The 16,646-nt window shown below is 38.3% G+C and overlaps 1 protein-coding gene across 2 annotated transcripts in view; it reads left to right on the top strand.

Annotated features, from left to right (window-relative positions):
* ERCC6 (ERCC excision repair 6, chromatin remodeling factor) overlaps nucleotides 1–12,492 on the top strand; it is an 88,743-nt gene extending 76,251 nt beyond the window's left edge. For both annotated transcript variants that reach the window (XM_008961167.4, XM_003809030.5), the window contains exons 19-21: nucleotides 5,069–5,273; nucleotides 6,173–6,251; nucleotides 7,394–12,492. In XM_008961167.4, the coding sequence (XP_008959415.2) occupies nucleotides 5,069–5,273; nucleotides 6,173–6,251; nucleotides 7,394–7,813 (704 nt within the window). In that variant the 3' untranslated portion in view covers nucleotides 7,814–12,492. The remainder of the gene's footprint in view (nucleotides 1–5,068; nucleotides 5,274–6,172; nucleotides 6,252–7,393) is intronic.
* The last annotated feature ends 4,154 nt before the right edge of the window (nucleotides 12,493–16,646 follow it).

Genomic DNA, 16,646 nt, shown 5'->3' with positions numbered 1-16,646 from the left:
GGATTACAAAGGGACATGAGTTTTGCAGGTGACGGCTATGTTCATTGTCTTGATTGTAGTGATAGTTTCATGGTATGTACATAATGTCACAACTTACCAAATACTGTACTTCAGCAGTTATTGCATATCAGTTACACTCTAATAAGCTCCAAAAAGCAAAATAAGATGAGGGAATACTGTTGTCTCCAATTTCATTTCAGCACCCTAGGGCCCTTTCCATGTTTGTAGCTTCCTTCTTCAAGACCTTCATTCACAACGTACTGAGTTACTTGTCAATCCTAGGATACATGGTAGCTTTTTACAATTTCTAACCTGAACTATGGCAAGAAACAGTTATACTAACTAGAATTCAATATTTGTTTTTATTTATACTAACTAAAGTTCAATATTTGTTTTTATTTCTTTTTGTCTTTAGTCTAAGTTTTTGGTCAAAACACTACTTGGGTCAAAAATAACTTAGTTCTTTTTTCTCACCCTTCATCATATTTTCAGTGTGTGCTATCAGTTTAAAATACAGTTAGGTTAATTTATTTGTTTGTATTCCACTTTAGGGTTTCCTCCCATCCTTGTTGACTCTATGTTATCTTCTGAGTAGTAACACATTAACATAGTAACAAAAGACAAAATATGCCAAAAGGAATACCAGAGTAGTGTCATCCCCCACCCTATCCCCACCCCTTCCTTACCTTACCAGTCTCATGAGTTTCTGGCATTTCCTTCATGTGTTTCTGTATTAGTCTGTTTTCACACTGCTGATAAAGACATACCAGAGACTGGGCAATTTACAAAAGAAAGAGGTTTAATTGACTTACAATTCCACATGACTGGGGAGGCTTTACAATCATGCAAGGAGGAGCAAGTAACATCTTTCATGGATAGCAGCAGGCAAAGAGCTTGTGCAGAGAAATTCCCATTTTTAAAACCATCAGATCTCATGAGACTCATTCACTAGTACAAGAACAGCACAGGAAAGACCCAACCCCATAATTCAGTCACCTCCCACCAGATTCCTCCCATGACATGTGGGAATTGTGGGAGTTACAATTCAAGATGAGATTTGGCTGGGACATAGCCAAACCATATCGTTCCACCTCTGGCCCCTCCCATATCTCATATCTTCACATTTTAAAACCAATCATGCCTTCCCAACAGTCCCCTAAAGTCTCAACTCATTTCAGCATTAACTCAAAAGTCCACAGTCCAGAGTCTCATCCAAGACCAGGCAAGTCTCTTCTGCCTATGAGCCTGTAAAATCAAAAGCAAGTTAGTTACTTCCTAGATACAATAGGGTTACAGGCATTGGGTAAGTACAGCCATTCCAAATGGGAGAAATTGACCAAAACAAAGGGGCTATAGGCCCCACCCAAGTCTGAAGTCCAGCAGGGCAGTCAAATCTTAAAGCTCCAAAATGATCTCCTTTGACTCCTTGTCTCGCATCCAGGTCATGCTGATGCAAGAGGTGGGTTCCTGTGGTCTTGGGCAGCTCTGCCCCTTTGGCTTTGCAGGGTATAGCCCCCCTCCTGGCTGCTTTCATGGGTGGCATTGAGTGTCTGCAGCCTTTCCAGGTGCATGGTGCAAGCTGTCAGTGGATCTACTGTTCTGGGGTCTGGAGGACCGTGGCCCTCTTCTCATAGCTCCACTAGGTGGTGCCCCAGTAGGGACTCTGTGTGGGGGCTCCAACCCAACATTTTCCTTCGGCACTGCCCTAGGAGAGATTCTCCATGAGAACCCTGCCCCTGCAGCAAACTTCTGCCTGGGCATCTAGGAGTTTCCATACATCTTTTGAAATCTAGGCAGAAGTTCCCAAACCTCAGTTATTGACTTCTGTGCACCCTCAGGCTCAACACCGTGTGGAAGCTGCCAAGGCTTGGGGCTTGCAGCATCTGAAGCCACAGCCTGAGCTCTTTGTTGGCCCCTTTCAGCCACAGCTGTAGTGGCTGGGACACAGTACACCAAGTCCCCAGGCTGCACACAGCATGGGGACCATGGGCCAGGCCCGTGAAACCACTTTTTCCTCCTGGGCCTCTGGGCCTGTGATGGGAGGGGTTGCCATGAAGGTCTCTGACATGCCCTGCAGACATTTTCCCCATTGTCTTGGGGATTAACATTTGGCTCCTCGTTACTTATGCAAATTTCTGCAGCCAGCTTGAATTTCTCTTGAGAAAATGGGGTTTTCTTTCCTATCACATTATAAGGCTGCAAATTGTCCAAACTTTTATGCACTGCTTCCCTTATAAAACTGAATGCCTTTAACAACACCCGTGTCACCTGTTGAATGCTTTGCTGCTTAGAAATTTCTTCCGCCAGATACCCTAAATCATCTCTCTCAAGTTCAAAGTTCCACAGATCTCTAGGGCAGGGGCAAAATGCCGCCTGTCTCTTTGCTAAAACATAACAAGAGTCACCTTTGCTCCAATTCCCAACAAGTTCCTCATCTCCATCTGAGACCACCTCAGTTTGGACCTTACTGTTCATATCACTATCAACATTTTTGTCAAAGCTATTCAAGAAGTCTCTAGGAAGTTGCAAACCTTCCCACATTTTCCTCTCTTCTTCTGAGCCCTCCAAACTGTTCCCATCTCTACCTGTTACCCAGTTCCAAAGTTGCTTCCACATTTTGGGATATCTTTTCAGGAGCGCACCTCCCCACTGGTACCAATTGCCTTTATTAGTGCATTTTTATGCTGCTGATAAAGACATTACCCAAGACTGGGCAATTTACAAAAGAAAGAGGTTTAGTCAACTTACAGTTCTGTGTGGCTGTGGAGGCCTCACAGTCATGTCAGAAGGCAAGGAGGAGCAAGTCACATCTTACATGGATGGCAGCAGGCAAAGAGAACTTATGCAGGAAAACTCCCATTTTTAAAACCATGAGATCTCATGAAACTCATTCACTCATGAGAACAGTGTAGGAAAGACTCATCTTCATAATTAATCACCTCCCACTGGGTTCCTCCCATGTCACGTGGGAATTGTGGGAGTTACAATTCAAGATGAGATTTGGGTGGGGACACAGCTGAACTATATCAGTTTCTTTTGTAGAAATAAGCAGGCACATGTATAATTTTATATTCCCTTATTCTCTTACACAAAAGGTTGTATACTATATTATCTTCTGTTCCTTTTTTTAAAAAAACTTCATATATCCTGACAGCCACTGCAGTATTAGTTAACAGAGAGCTATTCCTCCTTTAGCAATTTTTATTGCTAGAGTGCTCTGCTATGTTGACCCAAAACCTGAAATCTAAAATGCTCTAAAATCCAAAACTTTTTGTGCACTGACATGATGCCAGATGTGGAAAATTCCACACCTGACTTCATGTGATGGGTCACAGTCAAAACACAATTAACACTTTGTTTCCTGCACAAAATTGATAAACGTATTATATTAAAATTACCTTCAGGCTATGTGTGTAAGGTGTATGTTAAAAATATATACATTTTGTGTTTAGACTTGGGGCCCATCCCCAAGATGTCTCATTAGGTATATGCAATTATTCCAAAATCTGAAAAAGGCAAAATCTGAAGCACTTCTGGTCCCAAGAATTTTGGGTAAGAGATATTCAACCTGTACCACAGTTTATCCACATATGAGGATTTAGATTTTTTATAGCTTCTTTTAGCCACAGTGCTGCACTAAATAATCCTGTGCTTATACAAGAGGAATTGCTAGATCAAAAGGTAAACACATATGTAAGTTTGTTTTGTTTGTTTGTTTGAGTAATGCCCAACTCCCTTTTGTAAGGTTTAGATCAATTTGAATTGTCACCAGCAGTTGTTGCCCAGAGGCTTGTCAAGAGTGTGGTGTTACACTTTTAATTTTTCCCAATCTGATAGGTGAGAAAGGATATCTTAAGTTTTAATTTCCAGTTATTTTCTTTGAGTGAAATTGAACTTTTTATAGGACCATTTATATTAAAAAAATTTTTCTTTCTGTGAACTTGTCTGTTCATGTCTTTTGTCCATTTTCTAAATCAGGTTTTTGGTCCCTTTTTCCCCTTGGTTTTAAAGAGTTCTTTATATATTAGGGATGTTAGCTTTTCATTTTTCATATATGTTACAAGTATTTCCTCATTGGTTGTCCTTTATTATGATTTTTTTCCTATGAAACAGGTTTTTTTTTAAAAAAAAACTTGTCAGTCTTTTATTAATTGGAGTTGTAGTTCTAAGACTTTTCTACATATAGATCATATGATAATTTGCCATGTTTTCTTGTACTACTTGTATGGTTTTGCTTTTTACATTCAGATTTCTGATCCATTTGGAGTATGAGGTGTGGATTTTATCTTGGTTCAAAGATAAACTGCCCCAACGTTTGTGCCCCAACGTTTGTAGCATCATTTATTTCAAATAAGTTTTTCTCAGTGATTAGAGATGCCTTTATCATGTAGTACATTTCCAAATGCAGTTCAATCTATTTCTATTTTCTGGTCAATCTCCTGTTGTGTCTCTTCTTTCCTCAGCACCAAACTGTTGTAATTGGAGCGTGTTTTATTGTCCAATAGGGTGTTACTTTGCCTTTTCGGTGTTTTCTGATCTATTCATGAAGGTTTATTGTTCTGTATGAACTTTAGTGTCAGTTTGTCTAGCTTCATAAGAAAGGTTGACATTTTTATTGAGATTACATTAAACATATAAATTAACTCAGGGAAAATGGTTATTGAGTCATTCTACTCAAATGCAAGGGATGTCTTTCTGTTTGTTTAAGTCTGATAGTCTATCTTCCCAGGAGTGTTTTCATGTCTTCTCCATATAGGCTTTACACATTGCTTGGGTTTATTCCTAAGTGTTTTGTGTTTTCTGTTACTGTAAATAGAATTTTCCCACCATTATATTTTTAGCTGGCTATTGTTTGTAAATAGGAAGGTTATAGGTTTCTGTGTGTGAATTTTATATTTTTTATGTTGCTTGAATTATCTTACTATTTTTTATCGTTGATTCTCTAGGGTTTTCTAAGTGTACTATCACTTTGTTTTTGTCTACTACAGTACTGTACTTATACAGAGGAGAAAAGTGTCTTTCTTGCATACAGAGTGAAATATCACTTTGCTATTTCTTTTCTTGCTAGTTGGCGTGCACAGTGTCATGAAGCACGATGCCATCATGGATGGAGCCAGCCCAGATTATGTACTGGTGGAGGCAGAAGCCAACCGAGTGGCCCAGGATGCCCTGAAAGCACTGAGGCTCTCTCGTCAGCGGTGTCTGGGAGCAGTGTCTGGTGTTCCCACCTGGACTGGCCACAGGGGGATTTCTGGTGCACCAGCAGGAAAAAAGTAAGAGATTGCTGCATGCCATACTTGCAAGGAGTCCAAACAACTAAGGCTAGAAATAAAATCAGGGCAGGTGTGGAGGCTTATACTGTTATTTCTCTTCAGGAATAAATCCCCAGGGAGGGATTATAGCAGCCAAATCTGGGTGACTTGGAGAAATACTGTTATAACTTTGCCTTCCTCCTTGCTTTCATCCCCTGTTTTCCAAAGTGGCTTCAGGAGAAGTGATTGGTTTTATCTGAGAGATGGTGTTGTTAAAAATAGTAAGAGATACAGGATAATGATTAAACCTTAATGAGATAATTAGCCAGTTTACAGCACACATTAATTACTTTGCTATTCAGTATGCTCTTTTAGAATGATTTTCCTACTTGGAATTGAGAATGGTTCCCATCATCTTTTGAACAAGATACTGAGTGGTTCTCATTCTGAGATGCAGCAGTTCCTTTTTTTTTTCTTTTTTTAGAGATGGAGTCTCACCCTTTCGCCCGGGCTGGAGTGCAGTGGTGTGATCTTGGCCCACTGCATTCTCTGCTTCCTGAGTAGCTGGGATTACAGGCTCCCACCACCATGCCAGGCTAATTTTTGTATTTTTAGTAGAGACAGGATTTCACCATGTTGGCCAGGCTAGTCTCGACCTCCTGACCTCAAGTGATCTGCCTGCCTCAGCCTCCCAAAGTGTTGGGATTACAGGCATGAGCCACTGCGCCCGGCCAGCAGTTACTTTCTAGGAGGGTGGAGTGGAAGAATCGAGGGGGATAGAGCAGAAATGGCATGGCTGTGAAAGAATAAGCATGCAGATGGAAATGTTTCCAGGAAGAAGTTCATTGTTGAAAGAATATTTTGATCTCTAAGTCTCAAAAGCAAACATTTAATCTACTGTGATTCTTTTCCTTTTTTAGGAGTAGATTTGGTAAGAAAAGGAATTCTAACTTCTCTGTGCAGCATCCTTCATCAACATCTCCAACAGAGAAGTGCCAGGTAATATAGATAACCTTTTTGCTTTCCAGGGTGAGACTTGCTTGATTGAATGCTGTGAAAATTTCACCTGATTCTGGATGTGAAGAAAATGGTCATCTCTGGTGTAATGACACCTGATATTTGTGTTGCGTGCTCTGATTTACAATGCACATTCACTTGAATCTAAAAGGACCTGCTGATTTCCTAAAGACAAAGTCTTTAACCCAAGATCCGTAACAGCATTTCTGTTTTGCCATTAGAAGGTTGACACAGGGATAGGTGTGTCGCTGCTAGGACAGCCTGCCTTGTCTAGAGGGAAAGTGCCAGCTCCAGAGACCACAACCCTCTGAAATAAAGGTCCAGAAAACTGCCTCGAATGTTGGTGTCTGTAACTCACTGCCTGCTAGAGCAGAGTGCCTGTCTTTCTCTGCTCAAGAATGCCCTGCTTGCCTTGAGTGCTACTGTGGTTAAAACTAGTCCAGACTCCACCATTCAGTGGAAGTCTTTCTGGTCTTTCTGGTCTTTCTGATTAAGGATTATGTTAAAACTCCCAGATTCAGACTCCAATTTTAAGTTAATATGAACATGTTTAGGAATACTAGTACCTTTTTGACTTCCCATGTTCTGTGCTTTTAGCAGTAGGGATTTGAGACCCTTTCAGAGTTAGATTTGTGTTTTTTTAAGGCAACTTGCATTAGATGTAAGGTAGGAAAGAGTAAGAAGACTTAAAAGTGAAGAAAAAGAAGTATAGCTATGATATTGTTCCTTATCCACAGTGTACAGGGTCCATTTGAGAGGAAGAACAGGAAAAGCCCACAGGTACTGAAAGTGGTCCTGGGCCTCCTAGAGACAGATTTTCCTGAAACCTTGCCTGGAAGCCTCCACTCTGCCTTCCTGTCCACCACGGTGTTGAGTGGTGGTGACTAAGGGAATGGCTTGGTTGCCCCCTCTTTATTTTTTTTTTAGGAAATGGTCTCTTAACAGTGGGAGGATTTAGATACCAGACCCTCCTCCTTTCCCTTTTCATTAGGTGGAGTCTCAGTCTCACCCTGTCAACCTCACCACCCTGGCACATGTGTTGTCTTTTGACCCTTCACAGCCTTTGGGGAAGGAAGTGGGGGCATTAAATTAAATATATCAATATAGTGGTCTTCTTTTTATAGGATGGCATCATGAAAAAGGAGGGAAAAGATAATGTCCCTGAGCATTTTAGTGGAAGAGCAGAAGATGCAGACTCTTCATCCGGGGCCCTCGCTTCCTCCTCACTCTTGGCTAAAATGAGAGCTAGAAACCACCTGATTCTGCCAGAGCGTTTAGAAAGTGAAAGCGGGCACCTGCAGGAAGCTTCTGCCCTGCTGCCCACCACAGAACACGATGACCTTCTGGTGGAGATGAGAAACTTCATCGCTTTCCAGGCCCACACTGATGGCCAGGCCAGCACCAGGGAGATACTGCAGGAGTTTGAATCCAAGTTATCTGCATCACAGTCTTGTGTCTTCCGAGAACTATTGAGAAATCTGTGCACTTTCCATAGAACTTCTGGTGGTGAAGGAATTTGGAAACTCAAGCCAGAATACTGCTAAACAACATTGCTTCCTAAACTTTCAAGTCCCTTTTTCTAACGGGCATTTCTGATTATTAATTTATTATTAATAATCATGTTTGTCAATGGAAGTTGGCTGCACTTGATGTTTGTTTGCATGACGTCTACCTCAGAATTAAAACTTTAAGGAAGAAGAAACTCTTCTCTGAAAGTTTAAAGTTTTAATAATGCTAGCTAAAGGAGAAAATACTTGGATTGATTTTTTTTTTTTGGCAATCTAATTATATTGTAAAATCAGGTACCTAACAGTTACTCCTTGGAGCACATTTGTTCCTTTACCCAAAAGATGCTGTCAGGGAGCACAGTTAGAAGTTTGCAGAACAGAAATCTCAATAATTTTTTTTATTGGTGCTAAAAACAGGTCTTACATTCAGTCAGACCTGTTCAATAAGTTCATCAATATCTGATAACAGCATTATTTTGATGCTTAAACTTTAAACATTTATATTTACCATTTGCCACCCACAAAGGTCAGGTTTGTTATTTGTTGTTTGATAATTATATTAATTTTCTTGGAAAGATCCTCTTTTCAAGGTACTGGTAAATTGGTGAGTATTTTTATTAGTAAAGCATGAAATAGTATGGTAATAAATGATAAGACATGTATTTGTGGAAAGCTGTAGGGTATTCAGTTTACCCTGGCTTTCCTTTAAGCAGAGGGCATCTTTTTCTCTCCTACAGTCACAAAATGTGTTATCATTAAAAAAAATCAAATTAAAGCCAAAAGTAGGTACATAAAAACCACACACATTCATGCACGCAAACATCACTGCAGCCCACAGCAGACCCAGCCGTCGTTACCATGAAGTGACACCACTCCAGGCCTCTCTTGTCTGCAGGCTGGCAGGCTATCTTCTCTCCAGTTGCCTTTGTCTTGCGCCTGCCTTTGCATTCCTTGCGACGGGCTTTCCTGTTTCTGCAGTTTGGATTCCAACCAAGGCTGTTTGTATCTCACTACTGTTTATGTGTTTGTGGTTCTGTGATGGTGTTGCTTTGATCCTCAGTTTCTTTTCTTTTTTTTTTTTTTTTTAGGCCAAAAGGGAATTTATTTATTTTTTTTTTTAATTATACTTTAAGTTTTAGGGTACATGTGCACATTGTGCAGGTTAGTTACATATGTATACATGTGCCATGCTGGTGCGCTGCACCCACTAACTCGTCATCTAGCATTAGGTATATCTCCCAATGCTATCCCTCCCCCCTCCTCCCTCCCCACCACAGTCCCCAGAGTGTGATATTCCCCTTCCTGTGTCCATGTGATCTCATTGTTCAATTCCCACCTATGAGTGAGAATATGCGGTGTTTAGTTTTTTGTTCTTGTGATAGTTTACTGAGAATGATGGTTTCCAATTTCATCCATGTCCCTACAAAGGACATGAACTCATCATTTTTTATGGCTGCATAGTATTCCATGGTGTATATGTGCCACATTTTCTTAATCCAGTCTATCATTGCTGGACATTTGGGTTGGTTCCAAGTCTTTGCTATTGTGAATAATGCCGCAATAAACATACGTGTGCATGTGTCTTTATAGCAGCATGATTTATAGTCATTTGGGTATATACCCAGTAATGGGATGGCTGTGTCAAATGGTATTTCTAGTTCTAGATCCCTGAGGAATCGCCACACTGACTTCCACAATGGTTGAACTAGTTTACAGTCCCACCAACAGTGTAAAAGTGTTCCTATTTCTCCACATCCTCTCCACCACCTGTTGTTTCCTGACTTTTTAATGATTGCCATTCTAACTGGTGTGAGATGATATCTCATAGTGGTTTTGATTTGCATTTCTCTGATGGCCAGTGATGATGAGCATTTTTTCATGTGTCTTTTGGCTGCATAAATGTCTTCTTTTGAGAAGTGTCTGTTCATGTCCTTCGCCCACTTTTTGATGGGGTTGTTTGTTTTTTTCTTGTAAATTTGTTTGAGTTCATTGTAGATTCTGGATATTAGCCCTTTGTCAGATGAATAGGTTGCGAAAATTTTCTCCCATGTTGTAGGTTGCCTGTTCACTCTGATGGTAGTTTCTTTTGCTGTGCAGAAGCTCTTTAGTTTAATTAGATCCCATTTGTCAATTTTGGCTTTTGTTGCCATTGCTTTTGGTGTTTTGGACATGAAGTCCTTGCCCACGCCTATGTCCTGAATGGTAATGCCTAGGTTTTCTTCTAGGGTTCTTATGGTTTTAGGTCTAACGTTTAAATCTTTAATCCATCTTGAATTGATTTTTGTATAAGGTGTAAGGAAGGGATCCAGTTTCAGCTTTCTCCATATGGCTAGCCAGTTTTCCCAGCACCATTTATTAAATAGGGAATCCTTTCCCCATTGCTTGTTTTTCTCAGGTTTGTCAAAGATCAGATAGTTGTAGGTAAGCGGCGTTATTTCTGAGGGCTCTGTTCTGTTCCATTGATCTATATCTCTGTTTTGGTACCAGTACCATGCTGTTTTGATTACTGTAGCCTTGTAGTATAGTTTGAAGTCAGGTAGTGTGATGCCTCCAGCTTTGTTCTTTTGGCTTAGGATTGACTTGGCGATGCAGGCTCTTTTTTGGTTCCATATGAAGTTTAAAGTAGTTTTTTCCAATTCTGTGAAGAAAGTCATTGGTAGCTTGATGGGGATGGCATTGAATCTGTAATTTGCCTTGGGCAGTATGGCCATTTTCACGATATTGATTCTTCCTACCCATGAGCATGGAATGTTCTTCCATTTGTTTGTATCCTGTTTTATTTCCTTGAGCAGTGGTTTGTAGTTCTCCTTGAAGAGGTCCTTCACATCCCTTGTAAGTTGGATTCCTAGGTATTTTATTCTCTTTGAAGCAATTGTGAATGGGAGTTCACTCATGATTTGGCTCTCTGTTTGTCTGTTGTTGGTGTATAGGAATGCTTGTGATTTTTGTACATTGATTTTGTATCCTGAGACTTTGCTGAAGTTGCTTATCAGCTTAAGGAGATTTTGGGCTGAGACGATGGGGTTTTCTAGATAAACAATCATGTCATCTGCAAACAGGGACAATTTGACTTCCTCTTTTCCTAATTGATGTTTTTCTTGTTTCCTTCTCAGGATGATTTTATCATCTCATCTTTGAAGTGTTGTTTTCTGAAATTCATCGTATTCCTGAAATTTCTTCTTAGCTATCTTAGTGCAGTTTGTTTCTTGGATTTGTATTCTCTGGCCTGCTCTTTTCCTCTCTCTCATTTTTCTGTAGTATGCCTGCCCTCCTACCCTGCTATTTCTTTACATCTCTCTCATGCTTAACATGGATAGCTGTGTCCAGATCTTCTGTCTGCTCATCCATGTGACTCAGAGAGGAGGGTTCTGGGCAGGGGGGCCTTGCCGGACTGCATGAGAGGACATGAGTTTTGCTTTCTCTGCTCTAATATTTTGCTTAAGCCAAGAATCCTTTTCTTAGTAAATGTTCTATATGATTCCCGTCAGGATTTTCTAGTTTTTTTTGGATTATAGCTTGTTCATTTCTTTTGTTTTTAGTTTGGTTTATATATAATGAGGGAAGAAGATGATTACATTATTTTTGTCACTTTGCCATCATTGTTTAGAAGTCATAGAAAGAATTTTTAAATAGGCCAATAAGTCTTAAACTTGAGTACTTGGCTTAGAAGAAAGTCAAAACTCCTTCCTTTTTGACTAAGTGGTTTGTTTCTGGGGAGCTCTTAATTTCTATTTTTATAATCATTAGCCTATAAGGAAATTGTGTCTTCCTTGTTCTCAGGGTGATCTGCTGACCTTGTTCACTCATGAAGCATTTGGGTATCATACTTATAGTGTCTGAAACATAAACTGTATTGAGCTAGACAAGGTATAGCCTTCTCTTCAAGTAGCAAATACTATCAAAAGCTATAATGCAGTAGGAGCAAGGTGGTCCTTGTTCCAGTTTTTGTCTCAGTTCTGCTGCTGATGTACCATGATCTTGGGAAGGTGGTGTCTCAGTGTGGAGATCTGACACATTGTTACCGTGCCTCCTGGCTGGAGGGACTTGGAGAACAATGCAGTTAAGTAGAGTGGTTTTAACAATACAGAGAAATTTATTCATTTAGATAAAAATCTGATTTTTAGAACTTTAAAAGCTTTGTACAGTGTAAATAGATTTAATGTATTTAACATGCTTTATCAGCACAAATAAAGGATTTTAAAATTTTGTCAAAAAATTAAATGTTAATACCATCACCATTAAAAATGTTCAAGCAATAGTCTGCCTCCCCACCCCCACACCATCTTGCACCTGTTCCACAGCTAAGTACAGCCCTAGGTTTGGTGTGTATTCTCCATGCATTTAGAGAATCACATGACACAGACTGCTGCTATAATGTCATTTTCCCATTCTTCCTTTACTAATAAAATTTTTGAGTTTTACCTGGACGTCTGGCTGCTCAGCTTAAGACTACTTCTCAGCCTCTCTTATAGTTAATTGTGGCCATATGACTAAGTTTTAAACTTCCCAATTGGCCCTTTAAAGAAGCAGGGTATGCACTCTCCTTGACATTCCCCTTTCTTGCTGGCTGGGAGGCCAGTGGGAGCTTCAGTAGTGACCTGGCATCTCAAGAGATGGAAGTGATGTGTTGAGGAAGGAGAAGTTGGCCTGCCAGTCTTGAACTGCTCTCCTTTGACCTGTTATTTAAGAGTAAAATAAAATACTGACTTGCTTAAGCTACTGTCTTTTGAAGTCTATTATAGCAACTAGTTTGCTTTAAATATGTAATTTATATTAATGGCGTTATACCAAACTTATTTTGCAACTAACTTTTCATTTAATATTATATGCAAGACATTTCTATTCCTGTAAGTATAGCTCTGCCTACACAGACTTGTTGGATTAATGATGTAGATTTTAAATGTCAGTGGATGTAGCAGAATTGCTTGCGTCAATTCACCCTCCATAAAAGGACCCATTTCTCCAAATCCTTGCCAACAGTAAGTGGTATCAATATCGGTAGGTTGTTTTGTTTTGTTTTAACCAGTCTCATGATTGAAAGTACCTTGTTTTCACTTGAATTTCCCTGATTACTTACAAAATCAAACATTTCCATGTTTATTGGCCATTTGTAGCTCTCTACCGTACATTGCCTATTAGTGTTATGTTGGCCTAGTTTTCCTGTGGGTTGTTTATCTTTTAGGATTGCTCCCCTAAACAAAAACAAAAAGGCAGTTATTCCAATGATCAACAAATATTCTTTTCTCCACCAGTTTAAAATGTCAGCTTTCAACTCATCACATGCTAAGTTGTCTATTTCTGTCCTGTGGATCCAGGTGTTGGTTCTACCAACCACACTCCTCACGCTGTCATTTGGTGCTTTGCATTGTGTTTTGCCATTCATGGGCAAGTTCCTTTTCCTTTCTCCCCCTCTTCAGTGTCTTATTCTTGGGTGTTTTCTGTTCCAGCTGAATCAAGAATTAGTTTATTAAATTCCAGTAAAATTGTGGTGTTCTTTTGACTAGGATTGCATTTGTTTACACATTAATTTGAGAATAATAGACATCTTTATAATTAATATAATGTTTCTGATTAGTGTTATGATAGGCCTCATTTTATTAAAGTCTTTTATATTCTTGGATGAAATTTTAATAACTTTCTTCATAAATGTCTTGCACATTTCATAATAGGCTTATTCCTAGGTGTTTTATAGATTTTTAGTTTTGGTTGTGAGTCTTTTAACTTACATAAAAATATGGAGAATTAGCATATTCACATATCTATTTTGTGATGTTTATCATACGGAAGTTTTAAAATATAGTAAATTCAGTCTTTCCATTTTTTTTGTTTATTTAAGAACCATTCCCTAGCTAGGGTCATGAATACATTCTTATAAATTATTAATCCCATATGGATAGCTAGTTTCCCTAGCACCTTTAAAAAATAGTTTATTATTTTCCTCCTGATGTATAAGGCCACCTTTACCAATTTACATATAATGTACAGAAATGTTTCTTGGCTCTGCATTCTGTTAAATTGGTCCATTTATCTAACTTTGCTAGTAACCCACTGTTTTTATCATTGTGGTATCATAATTGATTATCACAAATGGTAGAATGATTGTCCTCAAAGTCTTTTCTGGTATATATTGATATAATTGTATAGCTTTTCTTGGTGTAGTAAAGTACACAGTTAAATTTTCTAACATTGAAATATCTTTTAGATTTTCACTTCCAGAATGGCAATGTGAAGGGCCCTGTGGACCCACTGTCCTAGGAATTAGCTATAACTAGTGAAAATTGTAACAAAAAATAAACACCTTCCTCTCATACAGAGAGACACAAACACTTAATGCCACTGGAAATTGTCCTAAAAGCATGTAGAATAAAGTAACGCTTATTCAAGAAAATCCAAATCTTGGTAAGAACAGTGAGTCAGACATTTCAGCCACAACACACTCACTCCCTCCCTCCCATTTCAGTGGGTGCAGCCAAGAAAACAGAGCTCCGTCTCCCTCAGCTCCCTGTCCAGAGGTGTGGTACCTCACAGGGAGGGGCAAGATGCCAGCATTTCTTATCCCCTCCAGCTCCAAGTGGCAAGAGCTAAATTCATGAAGTTAAAAACTATAATAAGGAAAAAATGCACTAAAGGGGTTCAATAGTAGATTTGAACTGGCAGAAGAAATTGTCAGCCAACTGGCAGATAGAATAAGAGAGATATGCTTTCCAAAGAACAGAGAGAAAAAAAATGAAAAATGAGCAAAACCTCAGAGAAATGTGAAGCACCATTATGTGCACCATTAAGTATGCATGTAATGGGAGTACAAGAAGAACAGAAGAAAAAGGAAATATTTAAAGATACAATGACTGAAAACTCTCCAAATTGATTGAAAAACATCTAGGAAGCTTAGTGAACTTCCAGCATGATAAATGCAGAGGGATTCACAGACACATCATAGTCAAAAATGCTGAAATCAAAGATGAGAAAACCTTGAAAGTAGTGAGTGAAAAAAAGATACATCACTTAGAGAACAAAATTAATACTTGACTTCTTAAAAGAAATAATGGAGGCCAGAAGGCAGGTATAACAGTCAAAGTGCTTGAAGAAAAAAAACTGTCAACCAAGAATCCTATATCCAGCAAATGTATTATTCAAAAATATAAGTGAAATACTTTCCCAGATAAACAAAAACAGAAAAATTGTTGTTAACCAACCTGCCTAATAAGAAGTATTAAATGAAGTTCTTTAGGCTGAAAGCAAGAGAAGAGCACCAGTAAAAGCAATTATATAATTATAAAAGTCACATAAATGCATATTTTTCTCCTCTTAACTGATTAAAATGCAACTGTATCAAATAATACGTATATGATGTATTGGTCTATAACATACAGAAATGTCATATATGTAACATTTGTCAAAACAGCACAAAGGAGGTGGCTGGGAGCAAAGCTGTAGTAGACTAATTAAATGATGGCAGATGGTAAAGTAATAATTATAACAATGTGTTGGATTTGTAACATTAATAGATACCATATGTATACCTAAAATATCACAAAAAGGGGGAAAGGGAATATAGCTATATAAGAGTAAAGCTTCTATATATTATTGGAGTTAAGCTTGTGTAATTCTAACAGATTCTGATAAGATGTATATGGTAAACACTAGAGCAACCACTAATAACTCCAGAAATATAGTTGAAAACTTATTAATAAAATTAAAATACTACCTTAGAAAATACTCGATGCAAAAGGCAATATTAAAAGAGAATGCAAAGAACACAATGGATACTAGAAAACAAAAAGTAATGTGTATTCAACTTATCAATAATAAATGTTAATGAATTTAATCAGGCAGAGACTATCAGATTGGATTAAAAATACATTCCAACTCTATGTTATCTATGCTCCCATAGATAACACACTTTAGGCTCAAAGACACAGATAGATTAAAAGGATACAAAAAGAAATAGTGCAAACAATTGCCATAAGAAAGCTGGACTGGCTATACTACTGTCAGACAAAGTAGACTTTAAGACAAAAATGCTCCTAGAGATAGAGACATTTTATAATGATAAAAAGGTTAACCCATCAAAAAGATATAACAGTTGTAAACATATGTATGAACTTAACAGTATCAAAACACAGAAAGCAAAAACTGACAGAAATGGAAGAAGAAAATGGTCACAATAATAATTGGAGACTCCATAACCTATTTTCAGTAATGGACAAAACTAGACACAATGTTAACAATGAAATAGAAAACTTGACCAACGCTGTAAACCAACTAGCCCTAACAGACATCTATAGAACACTTCACCCAAGCGCTACAGCATATACATTATCAAATGCTCATAGAACATTCTTCAGGATAGGCCTTATGCTAGACCGTGAAACTTCAATACGTTTAAAAGAATAGAAATAATGCAAAGTGCATTTTGTGATCATAATCACAGGATTAAATTAGAAATAAAAAATGGGAACATTTGAAGAACTCACAATTAGGAAATTGAACAACACACTACTAAATGACCAATAGACCAAAGAAGAAAACAAGAAGGTAATCAGCACTTTGAGGCTAATGAAAATTAAGACACAAATAAACTGTACGGATGCAGCTAAAAAAGTGCTTAGAGGAAATTTATAGGTGTAAGTGCCTGTATTAAGGAAGAAATAAAGCAATAACCTTTCTTCCACCTTAAGTCACTGAAGAAAGAAGAACAAACTAAACCTAAAGCAAGGAGAAGGAAGGAAGTAATAAAGTTAGAGTAGAAATTAAAGAATAGAAAATAGAGAAAATATTACTAGAAACTGGTAATTTGAAAAGATCAATAAATATGACAAATATTTCACTAGGTTGACCAATAAAAAGGCAATACTCAAATTACTAGGAT

Source organism: Pan paniscus, chromosome 8, assembly GCF_029289425.2.
Source record: "Pan paniscus chromosome 8, NHGRI_mPanPan1-v2.0_pri, whole genome shotgun sequence".
Lineage (NCBI taxonomy): Eukaryota > Metazoa > Chordata > Mammalia > Primates > Hominidae > Pan > Pan paniscus.
The sequence above is the reverse complement of the archived record's forward strand: the minus strand, read 5'-3'. Positions and strand labels throughout refer to the sequence as shown.